Below are 21585 nucleotides of genomic sequence, written 5' to 3'. Positions count from 1 at the left end.
TCTACATTAATGTTACCATACGATACGATACACACACACACACATCACATATCTCTATCATCATCATCATAATGATCAAAATCATTGTGTGTGTGTGTGTGTATGACAACTTGAATGAAAAAATTGAATTGAAGTAAGCAAAAATTTCAAGTATACAAACAAGAGACAACAAACCATGGTCATATGGTGTGTATTTTGTGGAAATATACCTTATATATAAAATGAAAATTGTTCTTTAACTTGCTTGAATCTAGTAATCATCGAAATTCATTCATTCAATTTTTTTTGTGTTGTTGTGAAGAGCAGAAGTTCATATTTATATAATGGTGATGATGATGATGAAAACAGCAGTGAGAACGGTGGTTTGTTGATTTGGTTTCATTTTTGTTGTTGTTGTTGTCCAAGTCTGTGTCTGTGTATTTAGATCCATCATCTTTTTTTTCTGGACACTAACAAACCAACCAACCAACCAAATCCATCATCAGGTCAAAAAAAGAGACCAAAAAAAAAAATTTCTTCGTTTCCATTATTATTTTGGTTGCTCTTTGTTTTGTTCCAAAAACTCAAAAAAAAAACTGACTGAAAAACGACATAATTCGAATACCGAATTGGATGATCACCATGTTCGTCAACATCAACATCAACATCATTGTAGAGAAAAAAAAATCTCTTTTTTTGTTTGTGTGTGTGTGATATGTGAAATTTCGATTTCAACATAAAGATACACCCACACACAAACAATGCAAATGCAAAGCTCTTTTTTTTCTTCTCTTCGATGAAAAAAAATAATATATATCCATTATATATGTGTTTGGCCATTTAGTTTTACGCAAAAAAAAAAAAAATTTTTTTTGACGAATACACAGCAATACAGACAAAAATAAAATAAACAGACCAATGAGAATTGGATGATCATTTTTTTTTGTTTTGTTTTGTTTGAATATATTGTAACAATAATAACCAACAAACGAATGATACAATTGGACAGATTTCTTCTTCATTTTTATTTATTTTTTTCTATTCGATGGTGACAATCTGCAATTCGTCATGTGTTGTACATATTATAATATATAAAAACACATTGATTGTTGATCATTCAAATCATTTTTAAACAAAAACAAATGCTGAATAGTTGATTATTGTGCTGCTTCTACTATCTGTCTGTTTGTTTGTTTGTTTGTTTGTTTGTCGATGACGATGACGATGACGACAACGACGACGACCACCACCACGTCCGGCAACGAATTCTAAACACAATTTTCAACCAATCAAACAAACTGAACTCAAATTATATAAATCTTTTTTATAATCACACACATTTGTTGACAAAAAATTTTTTTGTTTTAATTGCTTGTCGTCGTCATTGTATTTGGTGACAATTTTGTTGTTGTTGTTGTTTGTTGTTGTTGGTGTTTGAAACTCCGTAAATCATTTGGTTTTTTTTCTGGTAACGACTAGATTCTTTTTTGAATTTCTAAAAAAAAAAAATTTAAAATTACATCTCTCGAATATTAAAAAAAGGTCAGTACTCCAATCTAATTTATATCAATGTCACGGGTCCTATGACATAGGATCATAATTATTATTTATATTTATATTTATATCAATTGTTTGACATTTGTTTTCCATAGAAAAAAAAGTATCATATTTATTCTTGATACATACACACACACACACTCGCATGCAGATGATGACCTCGATGATTATTATGTTATATTGTGCTATTGTGGCCAATATAAATGTTGACCCCAGATATGCACATGGTTGTCATGTCATTATATTATATTATTTTATTTTGTTGATTGTTGATCAAATGCAGACATTTTTAAATTCGTGTCTGTGTGTGTGTGTGTGACAATTTGTTTTTATTTTGTCATATATTATAATATCAAAGACTAGAAACCTTGAAAGACATCATCATCATCATCATCATAAAGTTTGACCAAAATAATGTTTTCAGTATATGTGAATAGCCGTAATACCGAATCAAATTGTTTAGATTGACATGCATATTTCATATATGTCAACATTTCTTATGAAAATCTTGTTTCTTCAATGCGGTATAATTTTAAAATTTCCTTTTTTTAATATAAATCAGCCATCAGTGTACACAATATAACATCATAGAGTGCAATCAACTTTTATTGTTGTTGTTGTTGTTCCCGTATGCTCAGTATATTCTTGTGTTTTATGTTGTACATCTGGATGATTTGATGATATCGATCCAGACATCTTGCTGCTTCTGCTGCAGTATATATATTCTATGGCTATTTTCTTCAATAAACTATTTTGCACAGACTCAAAATGATTTTATCGCGCCCAATTTTTTTTTCTTTTATTAACTATAGTTAAAAGGACCATATATAGGATATATAGAATGGATGTTATAGTTTTAGCCTTTTTGAGCCACAGCTGCATTTTTATGTTCCAAAAAATTGTTTATTCTGGAATATCCAATTCTCCAATATGGTCCTGTATAAAACGATTGATTAATTGGACGATACCATCGAATTCTATTTTTTTTCTGTGATATACAGATATTACAAATTCAGACGATAAAGTGAAAAAAGAGAGATCCAGGCAATAAACGAATTGCATTGAATGAATGATGAGTCACGAACACTAACAACGATGTTCATCATCATCATCATCTTGGAATGAATTAATTTATACTCGATGCAATAGCACATGATGACAATGATGATTGCAATTCTGTATGAGCAACAACAACAACAACAAAAATTTGTAATAAATTAAACTAGATATATATTCAGTAGGGCATAGTAGTAGTAGCCTACTGACCATATATGGTTTTTTATTTTTTGAATGAATGAAAAATTATTATATCAACAGATCAACAAAGCTTTTTTGTTTGTTTATTCTGTACGCGTGTGCAAGTGTAATTTGAATGAAAATTCATTACGAAAAGAAAAAATAATTTTTTGGCTCAAATTATGACAACCATCATCATTATCATTCATAAGTTTTTTGTTTAATTTTTTTTTCTACAAAATAATCTTATTCCATTTGATACAATGAGCAGACAGATGATTTTAATTTTTGAATGAAAATGAAGATGACACAATGTCACTAAATATTGATGACAATTCGCTGTTGTTGTTGTTGTTGTCACAATTATCAATTGGTGAAATATTTTGTATTCATAAGATGAATAAAACTGAAATGGATTTTTTTTTGATTCTATTCATCTGATTCTCATCATCATCATTATTATGATGATAATGACATTTTGACATTGTCATCCTTGTGTACCATAGGCTAATCTTTATATCTCTTTATTATATGTGCATGCTTGATAATTATAATAATAATATGCCACAGGCGTTGATCATTCTTGAACTGTGTGTGTGTGTGTATTTCTTCGTTTTTTTTTTTGATTGATCAATCTGTGCCATCATCCAAAAGATTTGAATCAAATTCAAAAGAATGAAAGCAATAAAATAACATAATCAAAATCATTCAAATTCATTCAATGCTATTTGGTACCAACCATATGCATATGGTGTTTCGTGATATTTTTTTCATAATAATAATTGTCATTTTTTTTTGATAATATACATTTGTCATGGATGACGCCCCAAAATGAGATTATTTTTCATTTTCTTATTGCCAAAATAATGATTTATCTGATTTAGTCATCATCATCATCATCATTCACAAGTTGTCTGAGACATGAAATTAGCCAGAAATAATAAAAAAAAATGTATAAAACGAAAATCCATGGCGTGTGACCAGTGGAAAAAAAATGATGATGATGATGATTATTATGATTTTCTTTTTTTTTTGCACTTGATATTCATTCATTCACAATATATATTCCCATTGTTTTTTTTGTGTCTTCCATAGTTATGGGAAAATTTTATCATTTGGCCAATTCAAAATGAATAGAATGATGACAAAATACATTCTCACTCACATCCACGACACTGATAAATTCCTCGTCAGTCAACCATCCATTCATCTTAGTTTTCAGATCAAAAAAAAACTATGGTCAAGTAAATTGACCATCGAACAAAAAACTGGCCAATTAAAGATCTGATTAAAACAAAATAACAACAACAAAAACAACAACATTGTCAAATATATGAAAAAAAAAATTTTTTTGTCGTTATTATTCGGTCAATATATCCTGTTTATCGACAATAAAATCGAAAAAAATTAATGTAACCATAGAACATAGTTATTATTTCATATATATTGAATCGATAGAAAAAAAAACGTTATTCGATATCGATATCATTATCATTAGCCATCACAATCATTTTTGACAATCGGAAATATGGAAAAAAAAATTTTTTTTCTTTATCATTCGTTCATATTGAATAATTTAAATTTCCTGTTTTCAACACAGACCCTTTTTTTCATATGCATGACCAGAATGAATTTTTTTTTTATTTTGCCTCTTTGTTCATTTATTACACAACAATCTCTTTTCACTATTTCTTTATCAATAGCGTAGACAAAACAGCATTATTTTTTCTCTATAATGTACTTCCTGTCATTTTTTTTTCTTTTTCTTCTTCTTTTGGACACTTTATTTTGTTTCAAATGAATGATCACGTATAATAATAATAATAATAATGATGAATAGCTGACCGAAGCATTTAATTGGTTAAGTTTACAAATAACAACAACAACAACAAAAATTTTATAAATTATCACAAATTGGAAATGAAATGAAATTCGTATGCCACACACACACACACATATGATTATACGCACGCAAACAATTATGCTATTGGCTATTTATGGATTTATACCAATTTTATCGATTCGAGTAGATCAAATCATAATATATTCCATTCATTGGATTTCGATTCATGACGCTTCTGTATATCATTATAATGATGATGATGATGATTAGGCAACAATATATTTAGCATGTTGAAATTGTTATTAATATCCGATAGAATCTTCGGTCAAAAAAAATCGAATGATATTATCTTCTGTCCAAAATGTTCTATGTGTTGTTGTTACATCTGCAGACATGAATCCTTCCATAAAATCTCAATTATCATTATTTATAAATAATCGGCATTCAATCAATCAGTATCGATAAGCTGTAGTTTTTTCCCCCCCATAGTAGAAAGATGATTAAAGTGCGAAGTGATTGTTGTTGTTGTTGTTGTTATTATTATTATTACCGATTTAGGTAATGATTATTACCATTTTGATTAGTATAATGTTGACCTATATATATTTTTGGGCTTTGTTTTTTTTATTTATTCATTTTCGTTCTTGTATTATCATCATCATTTATTGTGATGTTGGTGGACCATTGAAATCTCTTATATCAATCATGAACAATTCTCGCCCGATGATGATGATGAACATGGTTGATCATCATCATCATAATGATTGGAGATAATCGTGACCAAACACCTGTTGAAGACAAAGAAGAAAAAAAACCGAAAACGGTTCATTTTTTTTCTGTGTTTTAGCCAATTGATAATTATGATGATGATTTCTCTCTTTTTGTGTTCATTTATTCACGGGTAAAAATGCCATGTCCACGATGATGATGATTCGGTTAATTTAATCTTCTTTTTTTTTGATTATCGTATAATAGCAAGCCATTGTCTAATTTATATTTGACACATACGAATAATAAAAACCAAAACATTTCCTTTTTGTGGTCATTGTATTTTTTTTTATTTTTTGACCAAATGAAAATGACCAAAAAACAAAATTGACATAATATGATAATAATACACTTGGTTGAATAATGATGAAAATAGTATATTTGCCATAATTCGAATTGTTATTCAAAAAAAAAAAAAAATGCCATTCATAATGGACGATATCATTCGTTTTGATGGGCTATAATTTACCACTTAAAAAAACCTTTTTTTCTTTTGTTTCAAATTTTCTTAAACTTTTATATTTGTTTGAAAATATAAAAATTTTTAAATTGTTTACCATGCTCATCCATGTCAATCGTTTCTTTCTTTTGTTGTTGTTGTTGTTGTCGTTGTTGCTGTAGTTGTCAAAAAATGATTGCTGCCCATTCGAAATATCGATTGTTTTCCAAAAAAAAACATTGTTTTGTGTTTTGATATTTACAAAGCAGATTTTTTTTCTTGAAAATTTTTTTCATCTTGCAAAAAAAAACACTATATATTTAATTACGATTTTACCATTTTTATAAATCAGCAAAGAAAACTTGTTTTATTATTGTTATCACCAAATTTATATCTTTGAAATCGATTTTCATTGCTATCATCAGGTGGAAAAAAATCGTTATTTATATATATACGCTATAAAATTACGATTTCTAAAGGGAACTAAAAAAAAAAACATTATCGAATCTTTCCAACCTGTTTTTTTTCAAGCGAATATGAAGTTGAATATATGAATTTCACGATTTCATTTCACTTCCTTTTATTTCCAATTGTGAACAAAGAGAAAAAAAAATTTGTTTTGCCTTTTTCGTTGATTTTTTTTTCTGCTGTTGTTATATTATCAGGACGATAAAATAGTATTGTGCCAACTCTTTCTTTCTTTCTTCCTTTTTTTCAATTATTTTTTTCTTGAAAGCTTTCGATTAGAAAAAAATAATGATGATTATGATAATCGCCATCATCATCATCATATATGGTGATGATATGATGTGATGTAATGTAACCAAGCAAAATATTTCTATTAACATATTTTTTTTCATTCTCTATATTATTCAGACAAACGATAAAAAAAATGTGGTCAGGAACAGTTGGTCTTGTCAATGGACAATATAAATATTTGACTGCCGAAACATTTGGACATAAAATCAACGCCAATGGTGTAGCATTAAAAAAGAAACAATTATGGACAATCGAACCATTTCCATTCGGCACATCAACTGGTTTGTCATCATCATCAACTTCATCGAATGGTAATGGTAATCATGGTGGATCAATCAATGTTCGGTCACCCGGTATGAGCCCACAGAGCAGTATTGAAGAAATGGATGAATTAGAAAATGTGGCCATCAAATCACATTTAAACTGTTATCTGGCTGTTGATAGTTATGGTAATGTTACCTGTGACAGTCAAATACTTCATGATGGATGTCGTTTCACTATTACTATATGTGCTATGACACAAGAAGGTCATGATGAAGGTTGGTTGATTTTGATAATACCATTTTCTCGATTATTTTAATTAATTTCAAACAATCTTTTTTTTCTGCTATGTATTTTCTTAATTTATCATTGATAATCAGATCAAATATCTTGGGCATTCCGTAATATATCTCGAGGCTATTTTCTTGGTGTTTCAAATGATAGCGGTTCAATAATCTGTAATGCTAAAATGCCACAATCAAAAGCAGAACTTTGGCATGTTCATCTGGTACCTGCTCGTGGTGCTACAATGTTTGGCTTTAAATCTGTTGGCCGTAAACGTTATGCACAAATCATCTCATCTGGTAAGTCTTGGTGAAAACCTGATATTCGCCCTTTTTTTATTTTAAAAAACATTCAAAAAAAAATTTTCCTTATCATTTCATTGAAATCTTTTTTTTTTAAAAAGGCAATCAAAAACAAATACAAATTGATTCGACCAATGTTTGGGGACCAGAAACTTTGTTTCAATTTAAATATTTTGAAAATGGAAACTATGTATTGATTCCAGCATCAACATGTATTGGTTCGATAAAATATATTTCTTCCGATGGTATCTGTGTAGATGCTTCAAATGAAAAGTCATCGATCACCAATAATAATAATAATAACAACAAGTTGAATGGTTTTGCCAACGGCAATGGATTAACAAATGGATCATCATCAATTGTAATGCCACCAAAAGATTGCCTATTTACTATCGAATATCATGGAGGATTTGTTGCTTTTCGAGATAAATCGGGCCGTTATTTAGCTGCCACTGGACGACAGGCTGTATTACGTACACGTTCAACAGCCGTAGGCAAAGATGAATTATTTGTATTCGAACCGGCACCATTACAAGTAGCTTTTCGAGCAACATTCAACAACAAATGGATCAGTATCAAACAAGGTAATATATCAATTGTTTATTAAGTGTATTTCATTCCATTTCATTCCACAATTTATAATTCATCTTACAATCATCATCATTTATTTGTTTAGATTTCACAGAAAACAAACAAATAAAAAATCAAAATGGTTTTTTTTCTCCTAAAAACAACCACAATCAATCTCGATTGATTCCCATCATCGTAATTTTATAGTCATTTTTTGTTTTTGACGATCATTTTTGCTCGGTTCTTTATTTTAATTTTTGTTGTCGTCGTCGTCGTTGTTGTTGTTGTTGTTGTTTCGGCTCGTTTTTTTTATTTGATCATGATCAATGACCCTAATGCTGAAAAAAATTTTCTTGAATTTCAATTTTTTTTTTAAAGCTATTATTCTTTTTTTTTATCGTACAAATAATAATAATGACAGAAACATTGATCTGAATGATATTTTTTTCTAAATGTGATTGACATTTGTATAAAAGAATAAGAAAAAAAATTTTGAGCTTGAGTAATCAAGCGGGAAGCACGAATCGAAAAAACAATGGACAATTTATTCCGATTAGATGCTTCAAATAAGAAATTATAGAGACACACACAAAGCGGCATAAATGTGTTTGCTACTATGCTGGCAACATGACAGTTATCAGCATTATTGGTTTTCATTGTTTCAATGATAGATTGGTCATTGGACACATTGATCTTTGGCAAAAAAAAAAAAAAATGAAAGATGAATCGATCAATTTTGATTAAAATTACAATGATGGTGGTAGCACCAAATTACTATGATAATGATACTTATTTTTAATGTTGTTTTATTATCATTATTTATTACAAATGAATTCTTTTCTTTTCCAATCAACAGGTGTCGATTTATCTGCCAATCAAAGTGAAGTAACCCAACATGAAACATTTCAAATTGAATATAATGATAAATATGATTGTTGGTATTTGAGTACTAAAGATGGAAAATATTGGTCACCTGGTGTTGCATCGGCTGTTCATGTATCACAGCCAAACATGTCGGTAAAAGGTCGTTTTCGTTTATCTTGGAATCAAGATGAAGGAACATGTTCATTATCATTAATCGATGACGATAATGATCAATTAAAACCATTATGTGCACGAAAATCTGGTCAATTATATACTGGCGGTGGTGAATCAATTAAATTCCATATTAAATTCATGAATCGAACTAATGTTTGTCTTCGTGCATCGAATTCTAGTGGATTTGTCGGTACCAAAGGACAAGGTCAGTATCATCGAATTAGTTTAATATGATCTAACAAGTTGTTTGACTGTTTATTTTTTAAATAGGATCCTATAAATTAGAATCAAACAAAACGATGCCGGATATGTTTGTCATTGAATATGCTAATGCCGATAATCCAACAATTTCACGTGATGATGTCGATGCTATTGATTCAAGTTTTAATTGTTGTTATTTGAAATTAGCTACCAGTGGAAAATATTTGAATGTTGTCGATGGACAAACATTGGCGGCTGATGCACCATCAATGGCTTGTGCACAACAATTTCATATTGAACTACGTACTGGTACATATATTGCAATTCGTGCTTATGATTCAAATGCTTATCTAAATCTAACGGCAAATGGCGGTATTGTGTTTGTTAATTGTCCACCTGAAAAAGCTACACTCTGGGAATTTTGAGCTTTTCACAATCGATCTTATTATTGAATATGTTTATATGATTAAACAATCATCATTGATTATGTCTTTCTATGGCCAGAAAAATCAGTCATTACATTTACATGTTTGCAGACAAAAAAAAAATCAATCAATGTTATGGCTATTCATCATCATTATTATTACATGCATGGCATACATAAATATTTGAACCATTTATAATTTGGTTATCGATTATCGATTTTCATTACAAGAAAAAAAACAAAACAAACATTCGAATTTCAATTAACAACGAGCTATATATTATCAATTTGTAATGAGCAATTTTTTTAAACGTATACATTTCGAAAACAATTTTGACAACAACAATTATCGTCTGACGATTTATTATTACCAATGATTTTTCATTCTTTTTTTTTTGCTTAATCAATTTTATTTTCTTTCATTTTTTTTATGGATTGATTGATTTTTGTATTGATAGATTTTTATATAAATGCAATTATATGACTGAAAACTTAATTTAATTTTGTGTGTGTGTGGAATTTAAAATGGATCGAACCATCGATCATTCTGATTCAGTTAAAAGTTATTAGTTCTTAATTTAGCCATTGCGTTCATATTTGGTAGAAAAAAATATGGAAAAATCCAATTCGAAAAAACTTGATGAACAAAAATTGATGGAGAAATCAAAATCTTTCAACGAGATACAGAAAAAATCCAATTCAAACAAGAAAAACAATTCAATTACTTTATCGAAGCAAAACGTATCAGTTATGATGAAGAAATCTTTGGCGAAAACTGGTTCCAAGAAAAACATGTCTTCAAAAAAGTCAAAATCTCTTACGAAAAGTAAAAAGCCAAAATCTTTGGTCAAATCAAAATCATTGCAAAAATCTTTTTCAAAGACTAAAAAAAGTAGTGGCAAAAAATCGTCAAAAGAAAAAATTATAATGAAATCTAAATCAGGATCTAAAAAGCATGATTTATCATTGACAACAAAGACATCTTCATATCGAAAAATTAAATCTACAAGCAAAAAACCGATTCATGAATCAAAATCATTTACTAAATCAAAGTTGGACAGCAGTTTAATCGGTGTCAAAAAACAAGAAAATGTTGAACCATTGTCCAAATCGTTTGTACAAACTGAAATGTCAAAAAAAAGTTCAATGGAAAAATCTGGATTGCCCATACCATCGAATCCGTTAATTGAATCAAAAATTCAGCCATCATCTAAGGTAAACATTTCAGAATCGAATGTAAATGAAAATGAAAAACGAATTGAATCGCGATTGATTCAGGTAAACGTTCCAGAAAAAGTTCAGAAACAATTGGATGAAATTATAAAAAATCTTCAAAAAAATGACCAAGATGATGAATGGGAATATTTTTACGATCGAATTGAATGGCCAGAATTCGATAATGATGATTGCGAATATGAATGGATCGATGAGAAAGATATCCATAAATATCAACCTGAACAGATTATTAGAGTTGATTATGATCCCGATTCAAAATGTTCTATTGATTTTAAATCTAAATTTTGATAATAACAACTTTCAATGATTTTTTTTTGCATTACATTTTTCTTTGTTTTTTTCTTTGTGTTTGTTTTTTTCTTTGTCTTCAAATTTTACATATCCAGATTTGTGGTCCAGGTTTGGACAAAGAAAACGAAAAAAAATTAGCTACTACGAATATGAACAATGAAAAAGCGTCGGAAATAATCACTAAAGTCCAAGAGGATTTAAAAGATTTGAAAAAAGTGGATGATTTTCTTAGTCCAGAAGAGAAAAGTAAAAGTGCATATAAAACGGCCAAAAGACATCATCAGCCTATTAAAGTGGATGATGATAAGACATTGCAAAAACAGCAGGAGCCAAACGAAAACGAAAGCCCAAAAACTATGATTACAAATAAATTTCCAAAATCGAAAAAAATTGGACAGCCAAAACCTTATAATGAGCAAATAAAAACTGCGACTGGAAAAGAAACAGGAACAAAACAAGACGATCAAATCAAAATATCCAAAGAAACGTCAAAAAAGATGCAAGAGATGTCAAAAAAACAATCACCAAAATCGGATAAAACTAAAACCATGGAGCTCAAGAAAAATAATCCTGATGCAAAATTACTTATGGTAACAAAAGAACCATGTAAAGAATAAATAGATTGTTACATATTAATAAAATTATGAAATTATGAATAATAAAAGCAATGATGAATTTTTGAATTTAATCACGTGACACACGTGAGAACATTGTTTATGAACAGAATAACAATGTTTTTATCATCGTGTGATGGATTGAATTTTATTTTGGATATTTTTCAGTTATTCGCTGGCTTTCATGAGATTATTATTTTTGAATCTGGATTGAAAATTCTGGATATTTAAAATGGGCTCCTTATGTTGTTGTGGTCCTCGATCTTCTAGTTCCCAATCATTGGATGAGAATAGCCATTTGAGCGTAAGTATATCCTATATATTTATCATATGATGATTTCTGATGATGAATAAAATTTTTAACGATTTTCTTGCCATTAAAATAGGTTGGAAACATTACCGAAGAAGAACGACGTCGTCGTGCGGCTGAAGCTGCCGAAAAACGCCTACAACAACAACAAATGCGTGGTGTTCAATCCGGTACAGCCGATTCGGTACCGTTAAGAGTGGCGCATAGCGAAATACCCGGAAATATGAATTCAAATTTACGATGGCAAATGTCATAATCTTTTAATCATAATATAATGTGATCACTGAATATTGAACTAACAATTGCATTTTGACCGTATTCCTACCATGTGTATATCATATTCTTCTATCTGCAATAATATTTGTTAATTTTTTTAAACGTATACAAAAAAATGTTTTTTATTTATTTTATCATTAAATACATTGATTGAATGGAATGAATCAGAACAAGTAAATGAATTCAAAGTGCTTGATATAATATCATTTCTGAATCACGATCTTCATCTGGTCGATATAAACTTCGATAGATGAAATACAAAAACACTGTAATGGATATGAAAGGTAGAATATAGGCAAAAATTGTGGCCAGAATCCAATCGAATGATTTCGTTTGATCAGAGCCAACTTGAGTCCAATTCATCATTGTCTGATGTGTAGAATTGATGAATGTTTCGAATTTTCGTTCGATTAAATGATGGAAACAAACACTTTGTTTTCGATGATTTTGATCGCTATGGCCATCATCTTGATAATCAAATAATGATTGGTTGATTTGATCTTCAGTAAGACATTCACATTGACCATTAGTTTCATTACATTGACTATATGGATCTTGTTCAACACATGGATCAATAAAATGACCATTTAATTTGATAATTTCGAAATTACAATCAATACATTGGCCATCAATTGTATAGAATGGTTTATTCGATGATGTTTGTAATCGATTACAAAGACATTGAGATTTATCCAAACAAAACAATGGTAATGACAAGAGAAGATCATCATCATCATCATCATCAACAACAACAACATTATTGACATTTAATTCGGTTTCATTTGAATGATTCGATAAACTTTGACAATCTGAATTAGTAATGCATACATTGTTGAATGATAATGATGTATCATGTTGTAATTTTGCAATTGGTACATATAATAATAACAATAAAAGGAAACGAATTTCCCAGAACCAAAATGATGCCAATTTCGACATAATTTTTTCTGTTACAATTGACAATTATTAAATTATATTAGTATATATCAATTCTCTGTGTGTGTATGTATGTGTTTGATTCAATTCAATTTTTGTTATGTTTATGGAATCATCTTCATTGTAATCCTGAAGATTATTATGCTTAGAAATGATTTTGGTTTGTTTGACAACATCATCATCTTCATCTTCATCATCATCGTCGTCGTCGTAAACATCAATATGTCATGAAATTCATTCGTGCTTAAGCATATTATTCGAGAATCCTGTGTACGGTTTTCTAAATCTTGTTAGTTTCCATCCAATGGAATGATCTCAGCAATTTTTTTTGTGTGTTTTGTTGTTGTTGTTGTTTGTTTGTTTTTATCTTGTCAATGATGATCATTTATGAAAGGAAATAACAAATGGATCAAAGAATAACAAAAACAGGCAAAACGGCTGCCGCCATCTAATATCGACCAACATAATTAAGACATTATTTTGGAATTTTAATTTTTGAATTTTTGTTTTTTCTTGAAAAAACAAATCAATACTAATTGATTTAATGAATGGAAATTAATCAGTCGTCAATGATTATCATGATGATGACAATGCAGACATGACATGGTTAAAAAGTCATTTTTTTTGAAAAATTGTTTATGATCGATCTCGATTAGTTTGATTTCAACAAAACAAAACAAAACTGATGAATCAAATGAGGATGATCATGACAGAATAGAAACAAAAAAAAACAGTACAGATCATTCGATAGTTTGATTTATTTTATAAAAATAGAAAGAATTTTGATTTTTTTTTTGCTCTAAATCACGCATTTGGATTGTTCTCATTGACATGAATGATTAATTATAATCTCAATAATAATGATCTGTGTAATGATTCTGATTATTGATTAATATCAATCAATCTGTTATTAAGAGATTGATGACAAAAATAGTACAATTCATTGACAATAACACACACACACACACACATAGATTTTTTTTTCATTCCATAAATAGTTTTATATGAATTTCCATTTCTCTCTCTCCGTCTCTCTCTCTCTCTGTGGATCAAATTTATATGATATATAAATCTAGAAAAAAAAATGTAAAAATCCGGATGCAGATCACAATCTGTTTGTAAGAGTGAAACAAACAAACAAACAAACAAGCGAAAAAATTTCCATTTTATCGTGTTTCATATTGTGTATGTGATATTATATTTTATTTGTGTCGATCAAAATCATTGATAAAAATTTGCAAATAAATCTTGGCCGGAAATCTATATCTATCCAAATGCATCATCATTTCATTTATTCTGGTTTTATGTTCATCATTTTTTTTTGTTTTTGAAATAATTGTATTTTGTGTCATTCTGTGTGCATGAATATCCAATTTCACGAAAACATAATATTCGATAACAAGCATTTCTATCACAAATATCACTATCAAGATGATATATATTCAAATTATATTCAACATTCATTGATGATTGAAATTGAAAATAAATACAAACAAAGCCACCATTATCAACATGATGAAGATTAATATTTCATAATGGATCATATTTGATTGTGATTTTTTTTTCTATTTCCGAAAATTTTTTTTTTTTTGTATTTTATTGCTTTGGCTGTTGTAGGGCGTATATGTACTCATCATCATCTTGTTGTTGTTGTTGTTGTTGTTTGTTTGGTTGGTTGGTTGGTGGTACGATATTCATTCATCTCAAATGTCGATCAAAAAATTTTTTTTTTGTTGTTGTCAAAATTGGATCAAAATAACAGCTAAATTATTGGCTATAGCGTGATGGACAGATGAATGAATGGATGAACAAAGTGGAGAAAAATAACCATCGCCCACAATGAAAATATCATAAATGTCATTCATAAATAAATTACAATCATGATCATGAATAACAAACATGAATTTTGTTCGGGTTTGGATCGGAAATCTGGATCAGAATCTATTGTCACGCAATTAGATTCTGGTGAAAAGTTTACTCCCCTTGTTTTTTTGGATATTTTTTTTTTGCCATTTTGTCGTTATTTTACTAATCAATCGATTATTGACCAAATCTGGCATACTCAAACAAAACGAAAAATGAGACGGAAAAAAATTCCAACATTCATTGCTGACATTTACTCATATTGTTGTGTGATTGTCATCATTTTATTTGTATGTGTGTGTGTGTGTGTGTGTGTGTGTGTTTACTTATTGGTTTCAGATCTGTAAGTAGTATATACCCATAGGTTGAACAATCAGAATCGGAAAATTTTCCAATCTTTGCGATCCAAACCACACGAAATCATTATTCGCGAATCCATTCATTCATTTTGAATGCTGAGTAACCAGAAAAAAATTCCAACCAAATAGCTAGTTATTAGGTCTAGTTTAATAAGTACTTGCCAAACCAAATATGAATCGACCATCCCATAAATCAATCGACCAATCAATTAATCAATCAAAATGAAAAAAAATTTGTTTTTTTTTGTTCATCGATTCAACAGTAATTTTGTATATACACTACACTATTATTTCATAACTCTTCATGGTCAAACTATGACTTATTGTTTTTAAAAGTAATCGTTTCTCTCTTTCTTTCTTTCTTTCTCTCTGTGTGTGTGAGTGTTCATTTTCTTTTCTCTTTTTTTTCGGGTCGATTCATTCGACTAAACTGTTTGATTATTTCTCATGATCATTACACGGTAGAGATTGATCGATATACTAAATAAAATTAAAAAGTTTGTTTCTTCTTGTGTTTATTTCTCGATTGTCATTTGTTGTTGTCATCGATAGAATGATGATGATGATCATTGATCTTCTTCAATATTTTTTCTCGAAATTGTTGAATAATTATATAAAATGTATACAAAACGAACAAACAATGTTCATCATCATCATCATCATTTGTTTTTCAATTGATTATCGTCATTGAATTTGATTTAAAATGATCAATTATATTCACAACAATAAATGAAATCGGATCATTTCATTTTACGTTCATTTTGATCATCATCATCATCATCTTTATTATTATGGATAACATGTGAAATAACAACTATCTGGCATTTAAAATATTTGATCCAATTACATTTTTTTTTGTCAAAGTTTTTTCTTTCATAGATTACCAGACAGCTATCATATATCGTATTGTTCTGGATGTTTCTATGGATTGGACGATAGAATACTTCATTGGTTGATTGGTTAGTTATAGTTGTCACCAATGGAAACAACAATGTCGTTGGTGTAAATCGAGAAAAAAAAATTAAACCGACAACCGAATCAAATAATGGTGGAAAGTATAGAGAAAAAAAACCGTTGTCATCGTTGTTCTTCAGAGGTGTGGGTGGAGGTGATATTATAGATGGTGAGAAAAAAAAATCAGCCATGTATTTTGAACAGATTTGAATCATTGGCCACCATTCATAAAAGAGAGTGAATGAAAGAGAGATCGATGTTATATTAATTGCTTCATCATCGAAGCCAAACAGTGGCTAAACGTTCGACATGAAATATATTGATTATCGATCAATTAATTCAGTAAATGAAAATGATTTTTCGATTTAGCAACAACAACAGCAGCATCAATTCAATTGAAGACAATGATCATCATCTTTCATCAAGCACATAATTCGGTGATTCTCATTTAATAATGGAATAATAAAACATTTTTCTTATTGATTCAAACTTACCTGAGAATGTTTAATCAAAACAACAAAAAAAAAACTCAAAATGATTTTCATCATTTGATTCCCGTATTTTAAAAGGTTTGATGTTTGTTTGTACTGATTTACAAACTTGTATTTTATTTTTCTTTGAACTTTCATATCAAACAGATCACTAGCTACATGATTTTTGCTCAAATCAACTATCAGCTACAAATGTATTTGATCGATGATGGCAGTAATAGTAATCGAAAAGGGTGTCCTGATCTTTTTTTTTCTTTATCTTCTTCCGATCAATTTTGATGATGATAATGATGACGAAACGTGTTACTCACTCTCTTTTAGTTCACTATTATCATTTATTATTATCGATATCATCAACGTCATTGTTGGCCGATTAATTGATTGATTGATTGCTCAATTATCGCCACAATAAATAAAAAAAAGCAAGTAAAATAATGGATAATGTCGGCATATCGATATTGTTGTTGTTGTCGATATCATCGATTGTGATTGTAGATTGAATACAAGCCAAATCGATTGTTTTAGAATGAAAATTTTTTTTAGTACAAAATGCCAAATAAGTCATATATAATAATGACGATGATGATGATGATGAATCAACTGTATTTTGAACCAGATTGGGTCCCAATGTAAATATTCAACAATAACCGAGAACAATTTTGATACCATTCAAACTACAAATTTTAATTACGATCAGATTTTCTAACAAAATAATTTTGGCCAGAACCGTATTTGGTAATTTTTTTTCCATTATCTAATTTTCTAATAGTTAATAATAAACCTAAATAATAATATATCAAATCATAATCAGTAATATTTTTTTTTCACTAACTACACAGACATTACAAATTTCCCATGATATACTAAATTGAACATTTGATTATAATTTGTAAATTTGTCATCATCATCATCATCATCATCATTGTACGATTCCGATTCGGGTAAGTACATTCAAATTTGCCTTTTTTTTCAATTTCACCTGATTTGGTCATTGGAACAACATTAATTTTTCATCATTTTCGAATAATTGAATTGATGCCATCGAGGCTATCTTAAAAAATTGACAACATGTTTTTTTTTTGATTAATTCAGAGAAAAAAAAATTTTTTTGAAATCGAAACGAAACAGCTAGCCCAATACAATACGGTTATGTTGTATCGAATTCGAGGCCGATATTAAGATAGATCGTATGGTATCTATTCCGTTATCGTAAACATCATCATCATCATCAACGATATCGATACTATCAAGTTTTTTTTCTCAAAAAAAAAAGTAAACTAAATTAGATCAAATGTAAAAGAAAATTAATTTTTTTTTATTTCATTAATTTTATGACAAAATTATCTAGATTTTCATGTAATAAAAATAAAAATAATTATTAATTTGAAAAATAAAATCCAAACAAAGTTATGTTGTTAATTTTTGAAAATTTAGATTAATCTCAGTAATTTGAGCCGCAAGGAATGAATGAAGTATAAAAACGAATGCTTGAGCATTTTGGACAAGATTCAATTCAAGCTAAATGAATAACAACAACAAAAAATTGATTAGAAATTATTTTCATTTTACAAAATATCAATTACCTTTCGATTTTGATCATATATAAATGTGATCATTTTATTGCCATCATCATGGGTTGAACAAAGTTGTCTGAATGATATCCGATACATTATTCGACCGGTTCGTGTTTCATTAATTGTAATGCCTTTTTTGTAATGTAGTTGAAGAATGCATTCAATGGATTCTTCATCATCATCGTCCATTAGGCAAGCTGAAATAAACCGAAATAAATTTACAATTAATAATCAATACAAAAAATGAGCTACTCATAACTTACCAACGGAAATATTTTGCAATTGACGTACATATTCAAATGTGCAAAGAATGATTTTTTTGGAAAAATGACTAATCTCAGTATAAAGCTGAGCGGAAAATAATCGTGATTGAATACCAGTACTGGTACCTGTACGAAGAATGAATGCAATTGGCAATGGATTGAATTGACAACCACCACTGGTAGATAAAGTCTGTGTTGCCGTTGTAGCAAGCGAACTATCTTGTAATAATGATGATAATGATGAAGATTGTGATGAATTCTGTAATCTATTGAATTTAATGGAATTATCGGCTAAAACTTCATGACCAATATCGTTTTTCATTGTTGTTGTTGTTGTTTGTTCATTATTATTATTGTTTATATAAATAAATCGTGTCTGTAATAAAGGCCATAATAATTTGTATTCAATCAATTTGTTCCCAATGAAAGGAAATGTATCATAAAAATATAAATCTCTTGTTGTCAATATCAGAAATAATGGACGCCATTTTGTCGTTTGTTCATATTGCTCAAAAAGTGAAACATTATCCGGCTGTGTTGAACAGCTACTGTTTTTGATTGAATCCAGTTTAGACTATAAGAATGAGAAATAAGAGACAAATTATTTATAATACTAAATTTTCCAATTTATAATCTATATATACTTACATCATTGGAATCATAGTATGGAATAATATAGTCTTTATGTTCCTGGAACCATCCAAGGTAAGTGATTCTAGAATTATCAAAATAACCAAATGTTTTCCGTTGATTTACTTTTTTCATAATTTTTGTATTCAAATTCTGAACAATTTTATGTATTGCACAGAACCAAGAAGTGCACTTTGATTCATTATAAAAACGAATTACACATGCTTTCGATAAATTTGGTGATTGTATAACAATCACCTGTTGAATCGATGAAGCATCATCCATCTTTCGATTTATAGATGAATCGGTAATAGAATTATCAGCTGTAGCTGAATTGTAATCAGATTCAGGTGAATAATAGGGAGATTTATTCTGTTTGGAAATGTTATTTGAATTCGGTATGGTTCGAACGAGCTGAATTCGATGAACGAATGCGCCCAATAATGGTATCACTTTTGATTCAATTTTGGAACGTTGTGAACTCTGGCTTGCTGTATCGCTCGTTGTATCGATAGTGTCTGTTGGACTTTCTAAACGTGTTTCTTTTGAATTTTTAGCCGTATTGGAATTTTTAGATTGAAAAAGACTGGTTTCGGGCATTGTCCATCCAATGTCGGTTAATATGGAAGCTTTCCGAAAATATGGAACCACTTCGGGTAGATATTTCACTATGAGCGGATAAGACGTGCACACTTGACCGTTAAATATATCCGATTAAAAAAGCCAGTGCATAATGAATTTAATTCGAGCAAACCAGTACAAACACAATGACATTCAATTGAATCATGCAAATATGGATTAATGAATCGATATTGAGAACAACATTCAAAAAAAGTTAGATAGCATTACCATTCCAAAAATTAGAGGAAAAATCGAAAAATTCAGATTATAAAAATAAATTAATAGAGAAAAATATCATTGAGAATTAGCGAAAAAAAAGAGCAATTAAAATTATAGATGCATTCGATTTATATTTCGATTAATTTGCATGCAAATAAATCTGAATATGAATTGAATAGTAACAAACCTTCAAGGTTGACGATTTCACCTGCATTTTTCAATGCTTGAACAGCTTCCTCATGGGTAGCTTCACGTAAATTACAATTATTAACGGCTAATATAGCATCACCAACATATAATTGACAAGTGGAATCAGCAGCCAAACCGCGGAATATTTTCGAGATCAATATGGGCATTCGATTTTCTTTGCCACCTTTGATACTGATACCTAAACCTTCATGGGGTTTCTTTCGAATAGTTACCGTTCGTTTACGATTGGCCAGATCATCAGTTTCTGATGGTATTTCGAAATCATTCACGTTATCGGCTATTCTTTCCAATGATTCTTTCAATGTAATTTTCAATGAATCCTCATATAGTTCGGCCATTATTCGACACCAGAAATTTTTGATTAAAATTTCGGCAACACCGGTACGTCGAGGTTCATCATCATTATTACTATGTGTTAATGATTCGTGTTCTTTTTCAGCCATAATGTTTGTTGTTGATATATTTAGACATGAGATGAATTTGGAAATAGTAATAAAAAATGCAACAATCGTAATTTGTTTTTACAACAAACCAAATACGTTCAATATAAATAAAAGAAAATTGCTTCGTTTACATAAAAAAATAATTTCGATGTTGATTGACGAAACTGATTGTTGTTTTTGTTGTTGTTGTTGTTGTTGACATTTTTTCCAATCTCCAAAAAGGAGTTGAAAAGGATTATCAATTATGGAAGAATTTTTAATTAATGTTTCTTCGAATCAAAAAAAAAAAACAACCAAAAACAGTAAACAATTTCAATGATGAGCATCTTCTCAAATCATAAACAGCTGTTATTATTGTTGAATGATGTGGCGGCGCATCATCAAAATTTTATTCAATCATACGATTGTCAATAGATGACGTTACTGGGACATAAATTGAATTTTGTTTCTTGGTTGATTCTTAGTTTGTCACAAAATTTTTTTTTTTACAATTGAATTCAATCCACTTTAATTCGATAAAAGAAATTTTCATCAATAAATCATCTTATCATCATTTAATTCGATTACAGCAATCATTTATTGAATAGAGGATTAGAAGGAAAAATCTTGTTTTTTTTCATGAAACAAATCAAT

General features: G+C 29.1%; 5 protein-coding genes across 9 annotated transcripts; 3 read left to right on the top strand and 2 right to left on the bottom strand.

The window, feature by feature from the left end:
* Positions 1 to 8: 8 nt before the first annotated feature.
* sn (fascin domain-containing protein singed) lies at positions 9 to 10158 on the top strand. Of its 4 annotated transcripts, none has more exons than XM_075732202.1 (6): positions 9 to 133; positions 6699 to 7120; positions 7223 to 7426; positions 7531 to 8013; positions 8856 to 9242; positions 9308 to 10158. In XM_075732202.1, the coding sequence occupies exons 1-6, from the start codon at positions 72 to 74 to the stop codon at positions 9661 to 9663; spliced, it is 1914 nt and encodes a 637-aa protein (XP_075588317.1). In that variant the 5' UTR covers positions 9 to 71; the 3' UTR covers positions 9664 to 10158. The 4 variants fall into 4 exon arrangements, with proteins under 4 accessions (XP_075588317.1, XP_046913283.2, XP_046913284.2 ...); XM_047057327.2 differs by having other exon boundaries at positions 30 to 1521; XM_047057328.2 differs by lacking the exon at positions 9 to 133 and adding an exon at positions 4831 to 6247.
* Positions 10159 to 10263: 105 nt separating this feature from the next.
* On the top strand, positions 10264 to 11806 carry LOC142597597 (uncharacterized). Its single transcript, XM_075731854.1, has 2 exons — positions 10264 to 10877; positions 11285 to 11806. Exons 1-2 carry the CDS (start codon positions 10275 to 10277, stop codon positions 11804 to 11806), a joined length of 1125 nt encoding a protein of 374 aa, XP_075587969.1. The 5' UTR covers positions 10264 to 10274.
* A 122-nt stretch (positions 11807 to 11928) lies between these two features.
* On the top strand, positions 11929 to 12516 carry Svip (small VCP interacting protein). Its single transcript, XM_047056427.2, has 2 exons — positions 11929 to 12107; positions 12190 to 12516. Exons 1-2 carry the CDS (start codon positions 12036 to 12038, stop codon positions 12367 to 12369), a joined length of 252 nt encoding a protein of 83 aa, XP_046912383.2. The 5' UTR covers positions 11929 to 12035; the 3' UTR covers positions 12370 to 12516.
* Positions 12350 to 17001, bottom strand: LOC142597613 (uncharacterized). Its single transcript, XM_075732199.1, has 2 exons — positions 16996 to 17001; positions 12350 to 13336 (listed from the first exon to the last, which is right to left on the bottom strand). Exon 2 carries the CDS (start codon positions 13326 to 13328, stop codon positions 12573 to 12575), a length of 756 nt encoding a protein of 251 aa, XP_075588314.1. The 5' UTR covers positions 13329 to 13336; positions 16996 to 17001; the 3' UTR covers positions 12350 to 12572.
* A 1285-nt stretch (positions 17002 to 18286) lies between these two features.
* Positions 18287 to 21099, bottom strand: LOC124494227 (beta-1-syntrophin-like). 2 transcript variants are annotated; one of them, XM_047057393.2, is made up of 5 exons: positions 20487 to 21099; positions 19478 to 20151; positions 18830 to 19403; positions 18576 to 18763; positions 18287 to 18510 (listed from the first exon to the last, which is right to left on the bottom strand). In XM_047057393.2, the coding sequence occupies exons 1-5, from the start codon at positions 20950 to 20952 to the stop codon at positions 18400 to 18402; spliced, it is 2013 nt and encodes a 670-aa protein (XP_046913349.2). In that variant the 5' UTR covers positions 20953 to 21099; the 3' UTR covers positions 18287 to 18399. The 2 variants fall into 2 exon arrangements, with proteins under 2 accessions (XP_046913349.2, XP_075588313.1); XM_075732198.1 differs by having other exon boundaries at positions 19478 to 20127; positions 20487 to 21090.
* Between the last annotated feature and the right edge of the window lie 486 nt (positions 21100 to 21585).

Source organism: Dermatophagoides farinae, chromosome 6 (assembly GCF_024713945.1).
Source record: "Dermatophagoides farinae isolate YC_2012a chromosome 6, ASM2471394v1, whole genome shotgun sequence".
In the NCBI taxonomy this organism is placed as follows: domain Eukaryota; kingdom Metazoa; phylum Arthropoda; class Arachnida; order Sarcoptiformes; family Pyroglyphidae; genus Dermatophagoides; species Dermatophagoides farinae.
The sequence above is the reverse complement of the archived record's forward strand: the minus strand, read 5'-3'. Positions and strand labels throughout refer to the sequence as shown.

What these genes read in the sequence shown, in the direction of transcription:
- Svip (XM_047056427.2), top strand. Translation starts at nt 12,036, where the DNA reads ATGGGCTCCTTATGTTGTTGTGGTCCTCGATCTTCTAGTTCCCAATCA. An exon ending in ATGAGAATAGCCATTTGAGC is followed by an intron (nt 12,108 to 12,189) that starts GTAAGTATATCC and finishes CCATTAAAATAG; the next exon opens with GTTGGAAACATTACCGAAGA.
- LOC142597597 (XM_075731854.1), top strand. Translation starts at nt 10,275, where the DNA reads ATGGAAAAATCCAATTCGAAAAAACTTGATGAACAAAAATTGATGGAG. An exon ending in AAATTCAGCCATCATCTAAG is followed by an intron (nt 10,878 to 11,284) that starts GTAAACATTTCA and finishes TTACATATCCAG; the next exon opens with ATTTGTGGTCCAGGTTTGGA.
- sn (XM_075732202.1), top strand. Translation starts at nt 72, where the DNA reads ATGATCAAAATCATTGTGTGTGTGTGTGTGTATGACAACTTGAATGAA. An exon ending in ACAAGAAGGTCATGATGAAG is followed by an intron (nt 7,121 to 7,222) that starts GTTGGTTGATTT and finishes ATTGATAATCAG; the next exon opens with ATCAAATATCTTGGGCATTC. An exon ending in TGTCGGTACCAAAGGACAAG is followed by an intron (nt 9,243 to 9,307) that starts GTCAGTATCATC and finishes TTTTTTAAATAG; the next exon opens with GATCCTATAAATTAGAATCA.
- LOC142597613 (XM_075732199.1), bottom strand. Translation starts at nt 13,328, where the DNA reads ATGTCGAAATTGGCATCATTTTGGTTCTGGGAAATTCGTTTCCTTTTA.
- LOC124494227 (XM_047057393.2), bottom strand. Translation starts at nt 20,952, where the DNA reads ATGGCTGAAAAAGAACACGAATCATTAACACATAGTAATAATGATGAT. An exon ending in TGAAATCGTCAACCTTGAAG is followed by an intron (nt 20,152 to 20,486) that starts GTTTGTTACTAT and finishes TTAACGGTCAAG; the next exon opens with TGTGCACGTCTTATCCGCTC. An exon ending in ATTGCAAAATATTTCCGTTG is followed by an intron (nt 18,764 to 18,829) that starts GTAAGTTATGAG and finishes GGTTTATTTCAG; the next exon opens with CTTGCCTAATGGACGATGAT.